This window comes from Misgurnus anguillicaudatus, chromosome 17 (assembly GCF_027580225.2).
Source record: "Misgurnus anguillicaudatus chromosome 17, ASM2758022v2, whole genome shotgun sequence".
Lineage (NCBI taxonomy): Eukaryota > Metazoa > Chordata > Actinopteri > Cypriniformes > Cobitidae > Misgurnus > Misgurnus anguillicaudatus.
The window spans coordinates 37,762,646-37,783,339 of record NC_073353.2 but is presented as its reverse complement, the minus strand read 5'-3'; the positions used below and the strand labels follow the sequence as shown (position 1 = coordinate 37,783,339).

The following is a 20,694-nucleotide window of genomic DNA, read 5'->3' as shown; positions in this document are numbered from 1 at the left end:
TTAAATATGGATATTTCTACAACAACACCACACGGATTACCCACAGAAGACCTTTGTTTATCATCCTGGAGCCGTTTGGATTTAATTTGTGAAGGATGGACGTACTTTTTTGGACTTGAAGGTCGTGGACTATTCCTGGACCCCGCAACATTACATTTAATGAACAGAAATATCTAAAATATTTTCTAAAATATCCGAAAATGTGTTTGTCTGAAAAACGATGGACATATGCAACTCGGACAGCTTGGGGGTGAGTAAATCATGGGTTTAATATCGTTTTTGGCCGAACTATCCCTTTAAGATCTGTCTGACCGAACAAGATGATAATCTAATAAAATTTCTATGAGCAGTAAATCACAGTGTAAAACCTGACATTTCCTGCTGCCAGCAGGTGGCGCTATGACTGTATGTGAATAATTCCATGTTGATGTGTTCAGGCCAGGGCACTTATCAATCATGTGAAGTGTGGATCAGATTAGACATTGTAAGCCTGAGTTAGAACAACTTCCTGTTTTATGGCGAAAAGCAGAAATTTGGTAGGCCGCCATGGAAACACCCTCCAACGAAAGTGAAGATCTCCGCAATTTAGCATCGCAAAAGCCTTTAGATGACACAGACCAAATATGGTTTTAATCTAATGAAATCTGTAAGAGGAGTTTGTTAAAGTATGAAGACTACAGAGGAAATTAAAAATGGCTGACTTCTGTGGGGTTTGGAGCTTGGCTTCAAGAGACTTTTTTGTAGTCTAGGGATGATACATTATCCTATCACATTTCATATTTGTACGTTTACCTTAGCTGGGAGGGGCATTGAGGCATTGGGTGGGGCTGCTTTCTTAAGTTTTTGTAGGTGGCGCTATAGAGCCATTTTTACACCTCCACTTCTAAAGCCTATTTAAAAAAAAATCATCACATTTTACACGTATGCAACGTTTCATGTTTTTGAGCTTGTTTAGGCTGTCAAAATTGCCATTCATTTGTCGATACTTTGCTAGGCCACCACGGACAAGCCCTTTAACAAAAAGTGAAGGTCGTTGGTATTTATCATTACACAAGGTCTTGAGATTAGACTGATGAAATATGATGTTGATATGGTTAAATCTCTAAGAGCAGTAAGTCACAGTGTAAAACGTGGTATTTCCTGATGCCTCTAGGTGGTGCTATGACTGTTACTGAATAATGGCATGTTGATGTGTTCAGGCCAGGACCCCTATCAAATGTGTGAAGTCGGGGACAGATCTGAAATTGTATGCCTGAATTACAACAACTTCATGTTTCATTGCTAAACATCACACTTTGCCAGGCCGCCACGGACACGCCCTTCAACGAAAAGTCAAGATCTTTGCAATTTATCATCGCAAAGGGCTTACGATCAATCTGACCAGATATGATGATGATTTGATTAAATCTCTTAGAGCAGTAAATCATAGCGTAAAACATGGCATTTCCTGCTGCATCTAGGTGGCGCTATGACTGAAGCTGAATTTTGGCATGGAAATGTGTTGAGGCCAAGACCCTTATCAAAAGTGTGAAGCATGGGGCAGATTGAACATTGTATGCCTGAGTTAGAACATCATTTGCACAGAAATCACAGCGAAAATTCAAAATGTCCGACTTCCTGTGGGTTTTAGAGCCTGGTTCCAAGGGACTTTTTTTGTAGATCTTGAGGTGATAGATGACCCTACCAAATTTCGTATCTGTAAGTTTTTCGTAGCGGGAGGGTTGTTCATTTGAAATTTTGCAGGTGGCGCTATCGAGCCATTTCTACATGCCCACTTCTGACGCCTATACTACATGTAAATTTTCGTCACTTCTGACGTGTGTGCAAAGTTTCATGAGTTTTCGAGCATGTTTAGGCCCTCAAACATGGGATTCATTTCGGAGAAGAAAAAGCAGAAGAAACTGAGCAAAAACAATAGGGCTTTGCCCCCACGGTGCAGGCCATTCTGGCCTGCTCCTCGGTGCTCGGGCCCTAATGAGACACAGCCATCTTTTAACAGTATACGTACTGGGAACGATATTCTCAGAAGGCGAAGCACTGCTACTTGGGTGGAGTGATTTGGTCGCAGCACCCGAGAAGCCCCTGGTGAAGAGTAGAGAGTTCGGTCAGAGTTGTGCAAAATTTTTCTATTTTGTCGCTTATTGGGAGCAGTGTGCTGGCTGAGGCTATTTACTTCCAGTCTTAGCTGGCGGAGTCTGCGTCGGACTGGGTTGCGGCGCGCACGGGGATGAGAAAGGTATGTATGGACTTATCTAACTTATCAAAATCTGGACGTGTTCCTTTAAGTTTACTGTATTTTCCTGTTGTTTCAGTCCAATAAGTCAGGTAATTTTCTTTATGTACCATTATAGTTTGGTTGGGTTTAATTTATTTGGATGAGTGTGTCAGTGTCTTGATGCTTTGCTGTGGTTGGTCATGTTAGTTTGTTTTTTGCAGTTTTAGGACCATTTGAATCAGTGGGCTTTTCAGTGTTCAATTCATGGTTTTAATGGACATTTATTGACTTTCTTACATTTCTTAAATTCATGGTTTAGGAGAGGACCTCACACTTCACTGCCATATAATGCTAAAATTTTATATTATAAATTTTTTTTTTGGATCTTTCTCTGTCTCCCTCTTTGTCTTTGTGCGTCTCTCTCATTATGTAGTTCTCTCTCACATTTTTTCTTTCTCTATATCTCTCTTTGTAGGGAGCACTATGTAGTGATGGTGAAGTGGATTAGTAAGACCAAGACAGCTGTGCGTTGGTTAAACCGGGCACAGAACGTCTCTTTTCTGACCGTATGTGACTCTACCACAGGAGCATGCATCAAGGTACACACACACACACACACACGCACACGCACACGCACACGCACACGCACACACACACACACACACACACACACACACACACACACACACACACACACACACACACATTCTGGTTTCCATGTTTTGTGGGGACATTCCATAGACGTAATGCATTCTATTAGCCTGACGTTGCCATACTCAATTCTAGTCAGAATTTGAGTCTGATACCGCTCCATTGAGCTATAATTATGAGGCGTGTCTCAACTGAAAAATGCCTCTGCACTCAATTGGATAGACCTACGACCAATCAGAGCAACCGAGTGTGTAACGTATGTTGAAATTACGTCTTTGCAGCCTGACCGAACTGGTAGTTATTCGCTACAATGACACTAACATTGTGATTATACCGAGTTAGCGAATGTACATCAACACCTATTATGTTTACAACATTTCGTTTATATCACAACATGAAGTATTTACTAAGTCATAGAGTAAGACTATCTCTTACCATTTGTACGTTAGGTGAACTTCATCCACGGCGATAGCCATTACGTTTGCTTGAAAATATTGGAGCCTAGCATGTCCCTCCACTCAACCACGATTCCGGGCTTCCGAAAAGAAGCTGGCAACGACCGCTAATTATATCCATCTCGTCGTGCACGCTGAGTTGCATCGCCGTGATAACGTTAGCCATTTCAGTTGCGACCAACTTTTGCTAATTAGGACATCAACAAATGCCCTGCTCGCGTTTCTCTGTTCCTCTTTTAAAATCAATGCTCTGTCGATATCTTTTAGTACAGACTCAATGTCAGAATCCACACATCTGAACTCTACAGCGGCAGCCATTCAACACACGCGCTCTTTGGTGACGTGGTTCATTACGTTACTGTTGATTATCTGTCCATCATCGTATAAAGCCCGCCCTGACAATTTGATTGGTTCGCCCAGCTCTAGTCCTAGCATAGCAGCTCCTCAACGGAGAAACCCCAGACCCATCTTCCCGTTTACAAAATCTTGTGGGCGGGGCTAAGATGGGCTGGCACCCAGGCTAGCATTCTATACCATACAAACTGTATATTCTATTCCCCTTACCTACCCCAGTCCCTAACCCCAACCATCACAGAAAACTTTCTGATACTTCACATTTTCAAGAAACATCATTCTGTTTGATTTATAAGCTTGTTTTCTCATCAGGACATCAAAATGTCCCCACAAGGTCACAAAAATACTGGTATTCCTACCTATGTGGGGACAATTGGTCCCCACAACGTGATAATTACCAGGTACACACGCACACACACACACACACACACACACACACACACACACACACACACACACACACACACACACACACACACACACACACACACACACACACACACACACACACACACACGTGCACGCACGCACGCATGCATGTATACACACATGAACACACACACACACACACACATCTGTTGTATCAATATTGTATTGAGTATTGCAACAAGATTACAGTGGTGTTGTAGCCAGATAATGATGATGATGATGATGATGGTGGTATTTCAGAGACATGAGGAGACATCAGACCTTTGGCTCTCCAATCAGGTGAGTCTTCATCAGATATGTTTTGAAGCTGTACAGTAGATTTGTTTGTAGGTTTTGTTTTAAACAAATTGTTTAATAAAAAGTTAACTTTAGCCAGGAGAGGTGTGGAGTCTTTGTAAAACATACATGTCTTCTGGCTATAGATGGGTCTCATTTTCCATGAACTCATTCTCTGCTGCAGAATCAGGAACCTTTCTTCTCATGGGACAGCAGCAGATTTTTCCTGACTGTTCCGGTGAAACAGGGAGGCCGTGGAGACTTTCAACACATAGCAATGTTCACCTCTCAGGTACATACAGTATTTTTGTTAAGGGATGATCGATTTGTATGAATGCATAGCTTCAAATTTTTGGAGATGTATTATTTGGTCTGGGAAGCTGAGAGCATTGTATGATAATTTATAACATATTCTTCATGTAGACATGAACCAGCGTCTTATTGTGTTGTGTGGTTGTTTAGGTGCGGGCGGATCAGAATGAAGTGCGACATCTGACATCGGGTAACTGGGAAGTGACACAGATTTTGGCTTATGATGAGAATGTGCACACCATGTAAGTGAATGCAAATTCCTCCTTTGTCATCAACTAAATTCATTTGTATATTCACAATATGTAATGTTCTAAGTGTCTGTATGCTGCTGTCTGAAGACATACAAACTTCTTATCAAAGTGCTTGTCTATATAAATTTGATTGTATCCATTCTGCCCAAGACAGTGCATGTGTAAATGCAGGAGTAACTGATAGAATTATGCACAATGTTTTGGAAAGACTTGAAACAGTTTGTTTAAAACTGTCAATAATGAATACATTTATTGTGTACATTCAGATATTTCCTAAGTACTGAGGGTTCACCCCGACACAGACATCTCTTCAGGTGAGATTGAGGAGATTGTGATTGATTGACCATTCACCCTTCCTTGCATATTGCCTTTACACAACAAAAAGTGTCTTATATTGTTTAAGTCAATATATTGTTTCATGTGAATGAGTGGGTAAAATGGTCTTTTTGTAGCAAATTCCCAACTCTACAAGATCCAATACATTTTGTTTGTGAAACAATGTTTAGTATGCGCTTTATTTCAGCAAAATATTTATTTTACTAACCATGCAAAAACATAATTTTCTTAAAAATAGAAACAGGTACATACATGTTACACACATATTATTGTAGCACAGTTTGTGCTGAATACAGTGTTATGTGATATTAGCTATTAATATGTTTAAAGCAACTGAAAAAAGCCCAAATGTATAAGCATGTCAAAACCTCTACCAATGTCCCTCAGACCCCAGAGTGGTAAATGAACATTTATTTATTGAACAAGATATGCTACATTTTCTTAATAGCATAAACACAAGCTTTACTCTCTTCAAGCGTTAACTGGAATGTCAGTGTTTCTGTCACTGCAACTTCATGAGATCAGACTGCTTGTTATGCTTTTGAATGACTATCGCACTAAAGTCATGTCAAACACCAATCGATCTGTTCAGCGGCAGATGAAATTTAGAAGAAGGGGCCCCCTAATTGTTCGGGGCCCTACTCAACTTGCGTACCTTCCGTATAGGGAAGAACAGCTTTGTGCAAAATACACTGATATCACTGATGATTTATCTCATCTACCCCCTACCTACCCGCAATTAATCAAAATGTATTTATTACCTGACCCACGGATTATCTGCAGCACCCATGGATATATCAACGATCTGCGCATCACTAAATTGTAGTAATACATTGTAGATTAAAATGACAGATTTTTTTAAAGCCAAAATCATTAGGATATTACAGTTTTTTTTGATTGCTAAACGACAGTGGGCACAAATGGAGCTACATGTGCGAAACTCTAACTACAGTCTGCACAGCAGCAGTTCATGTGGACCAAACTCTAGTTCATTTTTCATTGCTTGAACACAGTTTTCAAAACTTTACACACTTATCCCATGACTTTAACCACAACCTGCACAACACTGTGGATTTACAGCACTTTGTTCAAATGCTAACACACTGCTGTCAAAACTGTGAATTAATTTCAGCATTGTGCCTTTCAAACACTGCTGATTGCAATTTCATATTAATATAATTATATATAATATAAATATTATGTAATAAATCTGTGTAATAAATAGACAAATAGATAAATAAATAGATACATAGATAAATAGATAAATAAATAGATAAATAGATAAATGGATATAGGTAAAGCTCAGAAAGACTAATTTTGGAAATGGAACAAGGAAGACGGGTTCGTGGAGGGAGAAGGGTGGCAGGTAGTGGCCTGATGCTAGAGAAAGGCAGGATTAGGCCCTCAATTATTTGTTTGAATTACAGTATGTACTTTTAGTTTCTACCATTTTTTCCTCATTACTGTAATTATGTAAATTACTCCAGACTACTGAAGCAAACTGCTAATTTTCATTTACCTTAAAGAATTATGATGTTCTAAAAAATTTAATAAATCATGTGATAAATCAATCAATCAATAAATCATTATTTGAAGAAAATATTACTTTGTATGAAATTGAAAATGAAATTGTTCAAACTGTAAAGATAAAAGTTAGTATTTTGTGTATTGGTGTTTGATGTTAGTGTTTTTCCTCTCAGTGTGTTGTGAGTGACAGTGTGTGTAATCTCAGTGAGGGTTGTGTATTGTGTTTGGCTGCACTGAGCTGCTTTGAGTCATGTGTTAAGAGTTGTGCTCAGGTGACTTTTGGTAGTGCAGACTGTAGTTAGAGTTTTGCACGTGTAGCTCCAGTTGTGCTCACTGTCGTTTAGCAATCGAAAAAAAACTGTAAGTAAAGATCATGTTCCATCAGCCCTTCAATTGGTTATTTTGTGTTTACAGTGTGTCAACAGTGGGGTTGTTTCCACGAAGATGTTTGACCTGTGAATTGAATAAAGAAAATTGCACGTTCTTTAGTGCAGTCTTCAGCTCCAGTAATCAGCACGTCATACTCCACTGCAAAGGTATGAAGGATGGATTTCATCATTCACAGCTACCCTGGCCTTACATACACTATGATACATCTGACGACGCTGTCAGGTCATTAAGTCAGGCAAAGCCCACATGTTAAGCGTAAATGCAGTAAATATGAATGAACATTATTTCATGGAGATAAATGAGATGCCAGCTAAAACCACTGTACTATCTACAGTAATGTCTCTGAGTTTTTAAAATCAGCAATAAAACGAGCATATCACTCATACGGTCATAGAATTACAGACAGCATCAGGACATCATAGTGATGACACAGACCCAATCTTGATTTTTGCCTGTTGATTTGTTTTATCTGCAGGTCCAGGAGCCCCAGCTGTGATCATATACACTTTGAACAATGCCAGTGAGTTCTGATGTTTCCATCCTCCTTTCGTCATCATCTATGTTCTAATTCAGGAGTTTTCAGAGCATTCTAGGAGCTTTCAGGAATAGTTTTATGCTTTAACAAGTCTTATGCTATTAATCTCTCATCAGATTATTACATCCTGGAGAAAAACTCGGTGCTTAAAGCTGCTCTCGGATACAAAAGAATCCAGAGGACACAGTATGAAAGTATCCAGACTGAACACTTTGGTAAAGTACCTCCCATCTATTTTATACACCCAACTGAGTCTCCAGCCATGCGTGTGTGTGTGTGTGTGTGTGTCCCTTCTGCAAATAATAACTTGTATTTGTTTGACTACACATGTACTGGATCTCCTGTACACAAATATTTGGTGTAATGCTTAATGTAAAATGTGCTTTGAAGGTTTTAAATAGATCATAAATACATCAAATGTTTTTCACATTAAACCATCTACTGTTGTTACAGAGTTACCGCTGAAGATAACGTATCCACTCGACTTCTCTGAGTCTCGTAATTACGCACTTCTTCTGATGATGTAAGCAGACCTCACCTGCACTCTTGTGTGTGTGGATCAGACAGTTAACAACACTATTTGACTCTGTCAGATTAAGGGTAGAATATACTGTAAATGTCACAGAAAATGTTAATGTATCTTAGTAGATACATTCAAAATGGGCTAAATAGCAGCACGAACAACATATATTCTTTAAACATCCTAAGACAAGAATCACAATCAGTATTACAAGTTGTTTCACTTTTTTAATTCTACCAAAGAAAATATTAACGCATAATAATTTACCACAAAGTCGACATATCATGTGCCTCGTACGACCATGTTCGTTTAAGGTTAAGGCTAACAAAACCATCACAGAATACATGAACCAAGTGCTGTGACCCACATAATAAGGATTGTTTGAAAAACTAAATATGAAGAGTTTGGTTTCAAAACGCGATAAACGCCATTTTTGAAAAAAAATGAGTTACTGCCAAAATCAGTATTATATCAGGTCAGTAGTTAAAAGTAAATAATTAATTTTACGCAAAATCCAATACCCGCCGTGATATTCTGTCATCTTTTCTCCCTTTTTTCCCAAAATGCGACAAACGCCACTCCTCCTTTTTTACAGAATGCAATAAATCCATTTCTGATATTACAGCGGACCATTCACGCAATGTAAACAAACATGGCGGCGCGCTGAGTACACAGAGTCCTAGTTTTCCTCATCTACATTGTACTTCGAGATCAACAAACAAAACAAAATAATACTTTAATAGCATTGCCAAACCTGTGATGGTTTTCTGTGACGGGAAAGAAACGTAAGCCATCAACAGCTAATAATTTCCGCGAGAGGCACTCGGTTGCTTGTTCTCCAGACAGCATCAAGCATCTCATGCTAAAACATTGTGTTCTTAATATAACAAAGTAAGTGTTTTGGTTAATGCCATTAATGTTTATTTTTTAATCATTGTATACCACTAGTCAACTAAATAAATATAAAATGGTAAAGATGAATGCACATTTATACATTGATTTAATAGATTTATAGCATTTTGAAATAAAAAACTGTCATGGATTTATTGCATTTTGTGGAAAAAAGAATTAGTTTTTATAATAAATCTTTGAAAATCAAGTTATGGATTTGAATTGTTTATGTTTTTATAACCTAAAGATGCTATGTGAAAGTTTGTAACAGAAAATAGTGGTTTTCATCTTGTCACTTTCTTGGTATAGAAAACACGTTTTTACCGAAATTTGTCAAAATGGATTTATTGCGTTTTGGAACCAAACTCTTCATATCTTCTCTAAAAAGCTAAAGTATTCTGTGGTGCACTGCAGGATGCTTGTTCAATGGTTTATAGGCACGATATAAGCTAGTAGGTTTGAGGTTTGTTTTATATTCTGACAGTGGTTTAAATTCGTCCTATTCGGATGGGATTCGTTTTACAGGGGTAGATGGTGTAATGTAATTTTACCACAGGACGTCTGTAATATTAATGGTCAACTCGGACAGGATTAGAAATCTCAGTAAAACATTGAGAAGTGGGAGGGTAACTCGATTACGCAGCGCGTCACCTCTTGTCGTTACGTGCCCATTACCTTGCTTCCTGATATCACATGTGCAAATAATGACACAGACGAGGAAAACGTGAAACACTGTTTAATTTCAATTTGGGGAGAATGTCAGTTTCAGAAACAGTTCCGTCCCTCTGAGACGTAAATTTGACTTTTTTTTAAGTTTTTGTCTTGCTATTCAGGAACTGACTTGCCACTGACTTGTTTTTCCGCCTAGAACGCAAGTAAATGCTGCTTTAAGCGTTTTTATATTTAAAAGAAACTTGCAAATTAACAGGAAATGACGCAATTTACGTGTATATTTACAGCTGGTCTATTCGCACTGGATTAGTATTACCTGAGGTAATTTCTCCGGACCTTTTTACAAAAGGTAAAAGTTGCCATAATCTTTACTGACATTGTCCGTAATGATTACTGACATGGAGCATTCAGACGGGACTAAAATCACTGAGAAGCTCTGATAAAAAATTGCTTTACCCCACCTCCCTATGTAAAACTAATCCCATCTGAATTGTACTTAAGAGGCCGATATTAACATCATGTTTTGTCAGTGGACTATATACTTACAAGAAGCACGTCATGTACAGCTGTTTGTGATTAAAAGAAGTATATGAAAGTTGAAAGCTAAATTTGATCCATGTAATGTACAAAAAGCATTTCTTTCTGCCTGAAAGTTTGGGGTAAGTTGTGTCAGTGTAGCCTGACGTTGTCATACTCAATTCTAGTCAGAATTTGAGTCTGATACTGCTCCATTGGGCTATGATTATGGGGCGTGTCTCAACCTAAAAATGCCTCTGCACTCAATTGGATAGACCTACAACCACTTAGAGCAACGGAGTGTGTGACGTATGTTGAAATGGCGTCTTTTGCACCCTGACTGAACTGCTAGTTATTTCGCTACAATGACACAAACATTGTGATTATACTAAGTCTGAGTTAGCGAACGTACATCAACACCTACTATGTTTACAACATTTCATTTATATCACAACATTAAGTATTTACTAAGTCATACAGTCAGACTATCTCTTACCATTTGTAAGTTAGGTGAACTTCATCAGAGGTGGGTAGAGTACCCAAAATCTGTACTCAAGTAAAAGTACAAGTACTTATACAAAAATGTACTCAAGTAAAAGTAAAAGTAACAATCTAATTATTTACTTGAGTAAGAGTAAAAAAGTATTAGATGAAAAAACTACTCAAGTATTTAGTTACTCGTTACTTCCAATCAAGGTTATTATAGTTTTGCATTTTTCATTAGTTTTTATTTTTATTTCGTTTTGACTTTTTGTTTTCAAATTCAGTTTAGTTTTAATTAGTTTTTTAAGTGGGTTTGCTAGTTTAGTTTAGTTTTTATTTTTTGAAAATGCTTAGTTTTAGTTTAGTTTTTATTAGTTTTAGTGTTAGTTTTAGTCTTTTTCATAATTTATACTTAATAATACTTTAAACTTTATACTTTATAATTAGTATAATTAGTAGTAACGCCACCGAATGTAGCGAAGTAAACGTACAGTTTTTTCATTAGAAATGTACTTGAGTAAGAGTAAAATGTACCCATCCTTAAATTTACTCTAAAAGTACTAGTTACCCAAAAAATGTACTCAAGTAAATGTAACGAAGTAAATGTAATTCGTTACTACCCACCTCTGAACTTCATCCACGACGATATCCATTACGTTGGCTTGAAAAATATCGGAGCCTAGCATGGCCCTCCACTTATTCAGCAGCCACGATTCCGGTCTTGGAATCCATCTTTCCGATCAACAAATGCCTTGATGGCGTTTCTCTGTTCCTCTTTTAAAATCAATGCTCTGTCGATATCTTTTAGAACAGACTCAATGACAGAATCCACACATCTGAATTCTCCAGAGGCAGCCATTTCGTTGTAAACAGATTCAACACACGCATTCTTTGGTGACGTGGTTAATTACGTTACTGTTGATCATCTGTACATCATCATATAAAGCCCGCCCTAACAATTTAATTGGTTCGACCAGCTTTGGGTCTAGCATAGTAGCTCTTCAACAGAGAAACCCCAGACCGATCTTCCCGTCCTCACAATGTTGTGGGCGGGGCTAAGATCTTCTGGCCCCCAGGCTAGTGTCAGTGCCTTGAAGACAACAAAGTAAAAAGTGTCACAGCTTACCCTTCTCTCTCCCACTGTATGTGTAGAGTGCTTTTTCTTAAATGTAAATCAATGCAGTAACTGTTGAATATTTATAATCAACATGTAATGATGCACATGAAGCCATGTTTACTGTGAATGTGTGGGTCAGTGACAGCGCCCCTGGTGGCCAGCAGGTGAATGAGCAGTATTTACTTGACTGGGACTCGGTGCTGGTCAGCTCTGACAGCGTTATTGTAGCTCGTCTGGATGGCAGGGGGAGCGGCTTCCTGGGTCAGAAGGTTTTACAGGAAGTCCACAAGCGTCTGGGAGTTGTGGAACTTCAGGATCATCTGGCTGCTGTTGAGTAAGAAAGATTGTCAGACATTTCCATCTTTGAAAGTTAATCTTGTCATTATTTTCTGACTGTAGTCTTGACTAAATCCTCATATGCTTTTCTTTTTACATTGGAGCACAAATGAAGATTAGCAGCATGTCTACACTGCTGCTTATAAAATCAGATATCACTATTATAAGCCTCCACTTTAACCAAAAGTTATGGGGTGCAGTTGTAGCATGTCATAAGACAACTGACCCTCCCGGCTAAGCCTGGTTTTCTTACAAGTGAATTTTTGGTTCCCCCACTTCAACTGTATGCTTCCATCCATGCTTACATTAGGTTCTTTCTACATCCAAGCATTAAATGCAAGTCCTTGAATGAACGCGGGTTTACTTGAACTATTCAGGTAATATCTATTTGACCAACATCGGATCTAATTAACCCGGACAGCGGACGACTCTGGGCCTGGTCCGCACCGGATCAGCGCCAGAGCTGCTGACTTCGGCGCGGGTCCGGTGCGGATCGGGCCCGGAGTCGTCTGCTGTCTGGGAAATCTCTCCTTGAACTCGACAAGCGTGGCCGTACATGTTCACTGACATGCATGCACATAATAATAATAATAATAATTCTTCATTACATTTATATAGCGCTTGTCTGCAAAGCGCTTTAAATATGAAAGGGGGATTCTTCTCAACCACCACCAATGTGCAGCATCCACCAGGATGATGCGACTGCAGCCATATTGCGCCAGAACTCCCACCACACACCAGCTTATTACTGGAGAGGAGTGATATAGCCAATCAGTATAGACGGTTTCAGCAGTAACAACATAAACAAACGGCTTTCGTGGAACAAACTTAACTTCTGGTAAACTCGGCAAAGAATCAATAACAACAAAGTCCTTTTAGAGTTGTTTATTTATAATAATAGGCAAAAAACAACAAGTAGATTACCTCAGTTCATATTTCATAGCTAAAGCGTATAAAAAACGACACTGAGCTAACGTTGCTTTGTAAAATGTGTACTATAATGTATACACTGTTAACTACAAACCGGCTGCCAAACCTCCCTTTACATAATTACACTATTACACATGTACTAAACTCGCTTTTATTATCCAAAACGCAAACCATATAACAAATGTACCTTTCTATAAATAAAGAAATTACAACACGCAAAACAGCAACATACTATACTGCCCTACAAAGCGAAAGCGCAGTAACTACGCATTTGGTCAAAATTGAGTTAGGGGTTGAAATGGGCTTTGTGAGATCGGTTGTGTCTTGTGACAAAGTCTCCTGGTTCAATTTTGTCCCAATTTTGTGTGCCAAAATTGCAGTAACATGTTTGACTGGCTGGTGTAAAAAAACTTTAAAGCCATTTTTCTCAGTTTCAGTGTTTGCGTAGATACTGCACTTAGCCTTTGGAGGGCAGTATAGTCGTATGGCAGACTGGCGTTAAGAAAAACTATGCTGATTGTTATCAAAATGCATCAAAGTGCTACTTCTGCGACTCTTACTCATCATGTTTTCTGACCAGAAATGTATAAAGGGTACAAGTGTTGCATCGAGGAGTGTGCTTTTTATGTGCATGCACCAAATGGGAGCACCAGAATCTCATCATAAGTCAAAACCTGTTCTCAGACAGGAGCCGACTCGGTTATGTTCTTAAGGTGTCACTATTTCCCACTATATGTTTAATATGATGCCTACCATTAATGATAAGTGTCTCATAGTTTAAGGAATGTATATATTCCTTTATTAAATTAAAATGTATTTAAGAGGACACTAGAATTTGAAACAAAACCACATATTCTATTCTGTACTATAGAATTTAGATTGAATAATTATTCCATTTTCTGTGCTTTTCTTTCATGTAAAGCTGCTTTGAAATAATGAAACATTGTAAAAAGTTCTTTAAAAATAAAATTTGACTTGACTTGCTTTGTCTCAGGTACCTACTGAATCTGCCCTACATTGACCGATCCAGGATAGGTGTGTTTGGTCGGGTAAGATGCGGTATAAAAATGGTCTGATCCTTCACACAGTTTGACTTTGGTTCATAAAAAAACTTCAGATCACATTCCAATGGTGTAGCTGTCATTGTTGCCGCTGTTGTTTGCTTTTTGCAGGATTTTGGGGGAAACGTTGCACTTATGCTTATTAAATCTACCGAGAATGTGTTTCACTGTGCGGCAGCAATGTCACCTGTCACAGACTGGACTTTGTATGGTAAGTGCCATCAGTGCTGTATGTCTGACTCCACACTGATGCTTCTAATGGAAACAGCATTCTATATAAGAGTGAAACAGATCAATTTTTTAAGTCTTTCTCTCTCTCTCTCTCTCTCTCTCTCTCACTCTCTCTCTTAGCTTCTACATTCTCTGAGCGCTATCTGGGATCTCCTCTTCAGGAGGACAGCAGATATCAGGTAGGTGCTGGTCAGATGTTTCGGAATTCAAACTCCTCTGGCATGTGTTTGAGATTTGACACACAGTTGTTTTGTAGTTTTCCAGTGTGCTGCAGAATCCACAGGGCTTTAAAGATCAAACGCTGATGTTGCTGCATGCTACTGCAGATGGTAAGTGCTATCATTGTATTTGTGTGGAGTTACATGTGTGTTTGGGGAACAGCTTTGAAGCAAACTTATTGTGATCTCTACTTTGGAAAGTGCGCAGTTGTGGCAGAATGTTTGTTCACTAACTCTTTATAATGTAGCATCTACTGTATTAATTGAGTGTTGAATCAGTTTACAGTTTTGGACACACTAGATGCCTTAATGGAGAAAATGACTCGAGGGCTGCATTACTACTCTTACTGTTTTACTTGCATAACATGGCCAGTCAGTCTCAAATATCAGATATGTGCAAAGTGCTATCAAAGCTTTAGAGATGAAAAGCAACATTATAGAGTATGGATGATTTCTTAACAAATTGTTGTTTTTCTTTCAGCAAACATTCACTTTCAGCACACGGCTGAGCTTATTAAGAACCTTGTGAAGGTTGGAGCAAACTACACTCTACAGGTACTGAAAACACCTACAATTACAATCTGTCTTTACCTTCTACTAGCTGTGTGCATAGCTGCCAACTCTTACGCTTTCGCCGTGTGACAGACGATTTTGCCTGCTGTCACAAGCACTCACACCACACATTCAATTACTCACGCAAAAAATCAGATCTTTGGGCGAAACTCGTTTGTTCCTTTTCAAACTCCCCGACAGCACGCTGATGGCGTCTGTAGCTGGCTGCACTCCGCGGTTAGCAACAGATGAAGAGATACCCCGTAAAAGACGACGAGAGAAGTCTGATGACGAGAATCTGAGCTGAGACTTCAGCTTGCGCCAGTGCAAACCTTCATTTTGGTGTTAAGTAATGACTGTCGGGATTTACTACAGACGCGCAATGGATCATTAGAGCTAAAAAGGTGTGGTCTAGTTGTTTTTGCGACTGACCTTATTGCATATGCATTTCTAGGAGTTTCCCTTTCAGATGCAAAATTTATTAGAGGAATTTCATGCAATGACATTTACTAATGTTTGCGCGTGTGATATTACTGGTATTTGAGCCACATCTGTGTACAACAGGTTCCAGTTACACAGAATTAAGTATTACGGTGCAAACAACAAAAAATGTGATGTCCACATATGTGGACACACCAGGTCTTAAGAGGATATATTTTAAATCTTTAAAGAAATTATTTGTTTGTGCATGTGTCTGTGAACATTTAGGTGAATGTAAACTCAGCTGACATAGCTCTTACCATTCTAATAAAAAAAAAACATCAACCTACATAATCAAATATTAAACACTGGTCGATAAATAAGGTTTTATTTTGGTACATAGGCCGTCATTTAGGCACAACAATGGTTTTTTGGTTGAATGTTCAGCTCAAGCCTAGAAGGCCCAACAAGTCATTATGCCAAACATGAATCAGAATAAGTTCAGGTATTGCACATCTTTAGCAGACCACCTAAAAATTCACTAGAATGCAGGAAATCACATCTACTTAATCCAAAATTTTCTTGGGGTGGAACTTAAGCTATGTCTGCCTGACAGAATGTAACCAATATTGTCCATCTCCAGTAGGCCACCCCTATCAACGGCTTTGGGCCTCCCCACAAACCACCAAAATGTAGGGTACAACATCAAATTAATTCCAATTCCCTGATATCTGCGCCACCAACTTGTGTGGCTGTGTGCACAGCTTAATTTTGATCACCCCTGACAAAATCTCACTCCAAGGTTTTTTGAAAAGTTGGCAGGTATGTGTGTGTAGTAAGCATAGTTTTCCTTAACATTGTTGTATCTTTATTCACATTTTAATGCAGTTTAATTTAACTGGCTAAACCTTAGTGGGCATTTACACAACAATGTTTTTAACCAATACCAGGAAGGTTTTATTATGATCTGGCTGTGTTTTGGGATTCTGAAAACACTTTTAAACAACTTTTAAAGATGGGTTTTGAAGTGCATATTTTTTAAAAGCATCTCTTGTTCAATTCAATTCAATTCAGTTTTATTTATATAGCGCTTTTCACAATAGTTAATTGTTTCAAAGCAGCTTTACATTAATAGAAACAGTGAAAAGCACAGAAAAGCGACAGATAGCACAACATAATGCACGATAGCATAAGCAGTTAAATTTGCTGCGGCTATGACTCAACATTATAAGCGAGCGTATTACTAATGTAACGCCTAGAAAAAAAAAAACCCTTGTCATCTACAAAGACGCATGTCTCTGGTAATGGTGACTTTAAGCACGTTAATTCAGTCTTTCCAAAATTTTGCCGCTCAACCTATGTACACTGAAAAAACGAACTTTTTGGTGTAGTAATATTTATTAGATTAACTCTCATAATTTCTACATAATAATATTAACATTTATTGAGAACTAGATTTTCCTAAGTAAAATGATGATAAATACACAATTAATTAATGTAAAAAATGAACTGTGTGGGAATAGTAAGTCTTATTAGATATTTTCTTGTATTATTTAAGTAAAATTTACTTACATTTATTTGCACATGTTGTAAGGAATACCCACAATTCTTTGCGCCTGAATATTTTTATTTTTTAAGCTTTATCACAGAATAAGAACTGATAAGAACTTTAACTACTTAAATATTTGTTAGCAAAATGTCATAAAGGTTTAAGATCTTATATTATTGATGATGTTTTGTTGTAAATAATAATTTTGTGAAGTCACCGTTCAGGTGATCAGTGTTTCTTTACATGAACCCTGTTCAGAACAGTGTATTGTAATTCTTTCCACAGTGCTGATAATGCATGTCAGAAACACAGTTTGTGTGCGTTTCTGTTCCGAATCAAGTTTATTCAATGACTGACTTGTTGTCAGTCATGAATTGTGTGTTATAATGCCATTTATAACACTTAAAAGAACTATGTCCTAATATGTTAAAGAAAATAACAAACAGAAAATACGATTTATTTAATATTATTAGGACAGCAATGCTTCAATTTAAAAAAAAAAACTAAAAGACTTTACCTAAACGATTAAAATAAATCTAACTTCTAAATAAAATAATTAAGTAACATTTAATTAATTATTTAACATATGTTTTATCATGCAATTTTAAGTAAATTTTATTTGATTTTAGTAGGTAAGTTTTACGTATAAAAAAGCAGTAAATTTTACTTAAAAAAAGTTCGTGCAAATTGTTACGAGGATTTTTTTAAGTAAATTTTACTAGTTGTTTTTTTCAGTGTATACACAAAAGTTATCTATGCTTTTGCCTTGATTTTAATCGTATTTTCCGTTCTGTAGAAGAACTGGTGACAGAAAGTGACAGCTCTCCAGTAGCGGTGTGATGTTTTTTAGCGTTAAACTATGATTGTTAATTTATCCTGTGTTCTTTTGAAATCGGTTCCCCTCTATGTTTCCCTTTAGTGTAATGCTTCTTATAGTGTTTTCATCACGTTACGTTTATTTTTTTAGATAAATTAAAAGTTTAAATGGCTACTGATATGTGTGCATGTATTTAATGTATATGTATTGTTCTTTATTGGTAAATCAATTATTTTTACAATTTTTTTTTAGTGAATCACTAAAGTACATGTAAAAGCAATACTATCATGTATTCTATATAATACCATTTATTAAATACTTTCTATTATTACATTCCCCTAACGTCTAGGAATTGGGAGGGTAGGTAACAAAAAAAAAAAGGAAAAGGGGGCGAGAGCACACTTCAATCCTCTGTCCCAGAGTAAAGACAACACCAGTTGGTATAATAAAAGAAAAGGCTTTATTTACAATTAAAGGACAGACCAGGGTACTAGGTAGGGAGCAATGGCTCAGAGGCGAGTAAGGATTTTTCTTATATTTATAGCCTACGTGTTTGTTCTAAAACTACAAATTAATATGCATAGGCCTGTTTATATATTAATAACACCTCACATCGTGTGTGTGTATGTGTGCTGTATTTATATATTTATTAAGTATATAAAAACAATATTTTTTTTTAAGAACAAACAGTAGAGACAAACAGGAAGAACACATAGGCTGAGATATATGGTAAAATATAAATAGAAAATAATAGAAAACTGAAAAGTTATGAAATATTTAATAAATGGAATTACAGAATACTTGATATTATTGCGTTTTAGTATAACCCATTCAAATCTTGAATATTTATAAATAAATTATAAACATTATGTGATGAAAACACTATAAGAACACCGGACATCTTCTCTAATTATTGTCTATTCTAATTATTAATAGAATTCTGGATGATTTCACCACTACAGTCTGTCAGTTTAAGGGCTATTGCAACCATAAATGCCTACATTTATCTTCAAATGGTGTCTTCGACTACAGTATTCTATAAAAATGAAGGCCATCTTTTTTGCCATTCTTATTCTGACACCCAACAACACAAGAAGACATTTTCTAGTGGTTTATCTTGATAGTTTAATTAGTTTCCACTGTTTTTCTGCCACCACATTGCGCGCACAGCTTGCAGTGACGTAACTGTATCTATTCGCAAAAGGTCTATAGCGGAATGACAATAATGCTTAACTTGATGGTTTGTTGTTGTTTAGATTTATCCAGATGAGGGTCACTTCCTGTCCAAGAGTAGCAGGCGGCACATGGCAGGAACACTCAGCAGCTACTTCAGATCCTGTTTGCAGGAGGAAATGCTTCCAGTCAGTGAAGAAGAGGAGGAGGAAGAAGAATGAAGATCATATGCAGACGCACACACGCACGCACACACACACACCAGAAATGTGTGAGACCTACTGCTCTGAGAGAGTGTGTGAATGTGTGTATATATGCATGTATCCATTATATGATGGATGTATGCGTTAGAGATGTGAGAGTGTGTGTATTTCTATGTACCTGCCTATTGGATTTTTATTGCTGGAAATGGACTGAAATGGCAAGGCACAAATGGAATATTTCACTTAGCAGAAATCACCAAGATCTTCAAGTGGACTGGGCTGCTCTGATTGGCTCATCCACATCACAGACTCCAACCAGCCATTGCATGTCCTCTTTCTTTGCTTCACTCTCCGTCTATCTGTATGCCGTATCCTTTAGAAAGAGCACGGCATTAAGATGTAGTTACGCTACAAGAAAGACTCACTGTCTCCATGACAACCGCTCACTGGGAAGAACTGCTATTTCACTCAGCAAAACCCCAAGGATCTGCTTAAAGACATGCAGAGCTCAAGAGCACACATGCATAATGCTCTGATATGTACGTCCAGTAGATTCTTGGATGTTGGTGTATATTGTACTGAAGAGTGTGATCATATCTCATGTTAGCTTAGATTACAGGGCGGATCCAATCACATGATGTTTTAATTAATTTTTCTGTCTCTGAAAGCTTTTGTATAGCTTACTGTTTAGTTTTGATGTTGGGGTGTTGGGTTGTGGTGGGAGTTGGGTTGATAGTTATTGTCTTCTAGTTGACATTTATGACTATAAATAAACAAGTAGTCAAACCTAACATGGGCTCAAAAGAGACTGTTTAAAAAGTGTGTCATGTATGAAAATGTAGGGTATTAACCCTAACTCACAAAAACTTAGACTTAGACTTGCTTCAACTATTCAAAAGTAGCTGTCCATGTGTAGATTGCATTTTTTGCAAGCAACAAACAGTATACAGTGGTTTGAAAAAGTGTTGACACTCTCCAGATTTCTTTTGTTTTTGCATTTTTGTCACATTTTAATGTTTTAGATCACCAAACAACTTTAAATATTAGTCAAAGATAACGCAAGTGAACATGACTTTTTGAAAATAGAGGTTTTTATTATGAAGGGAAAACAAAGTCCAAAACTACATGCCCCTGTGTGAAGAAGTGTTTCTTCCTAAACCTTATAACTGGTTGGACCACCCTCAGCAGCAACAACTGCAATCAAGCGTTATAGTGAATATAAAGCAAATGACTTGCAATGAGATTGTTACAGCGCTATGGAGGAATGTAATTCA

At 37.5% G+C, this 20,694-nt stretch overlaps 1 protein-coding gene across 3 annotated transcripts in view; it reads left to right on the top strand.

Moving 5' to 3' along the window:
* LOC129451464 (inactive dipeptidyl peptidase 10) overlaps nt 1–20,211 on the top strand; it is a 70,842-nt gene extending 50,631 nt beyond the window's left edge. For 2 of the 3 annotated variants that reach the window (XM_055214616.2, XM_055214617.2), the window contains exons 11-26: nt 2,691–2,814; nt 4,345–4,383; nt 4,565–4,672; nt 4,843–4,934; nt 5,210–5,257; nt 7,221–7,342; nt 7,672–7,716; nt 7,848–7,946; nt 8,185–8,254; nt 12,070–12,264; nt 14,191–14,245; nt 14,369–14,468; nt 14,609–14,667; nt 14,745–14,817; nt 15,188–15,261; nt 19,301–20,211. In XM_055214616.2, coding sequence (XP_055070591.1) covers nt 2,691–2,814; nt 4,345–4,383; nt 4,565–4,672; nt 4,843–4,934; nt 5,210–5,257; nt 7,221–7,342; nt 7,672–7,716; nt 7,848–7,946; nt 8,185–8,254; nt 12,070–12,264; nt 14,191–14,245; nt 14,369–14,468; nt 14,609–14,667; nt 14,745–14,817; nt 15,188–15,261; nt 19,301–19,438 — 1,441 coding nt within the window. In that variant the 3' untranslated portion in view covers nt 19,439–20,211. The remainder of the gene's footprint in view (nt 1–2,690; nt 2,815–4,344; nt 4,384–4,564; nt 4,673–4,842; nt 4,935–5,209; nt 5,258–7,220; nt 7,343–7,671; nt 7,717–7,847; nt 7,947–8,184; nt 8,255–12,069; nt 12,265–14,190; nt 14,246–14,368; nt 14,469–14,608; nt 14,668–14,744; nt 14,818–15,187; nt 15,262–19,300) is intronic. The other variant, XM_055214618.2, reaches the window with a different exon arrangement.
* Nucleotides 20,212–20,694: the final 483 nt, after the last annotated feature.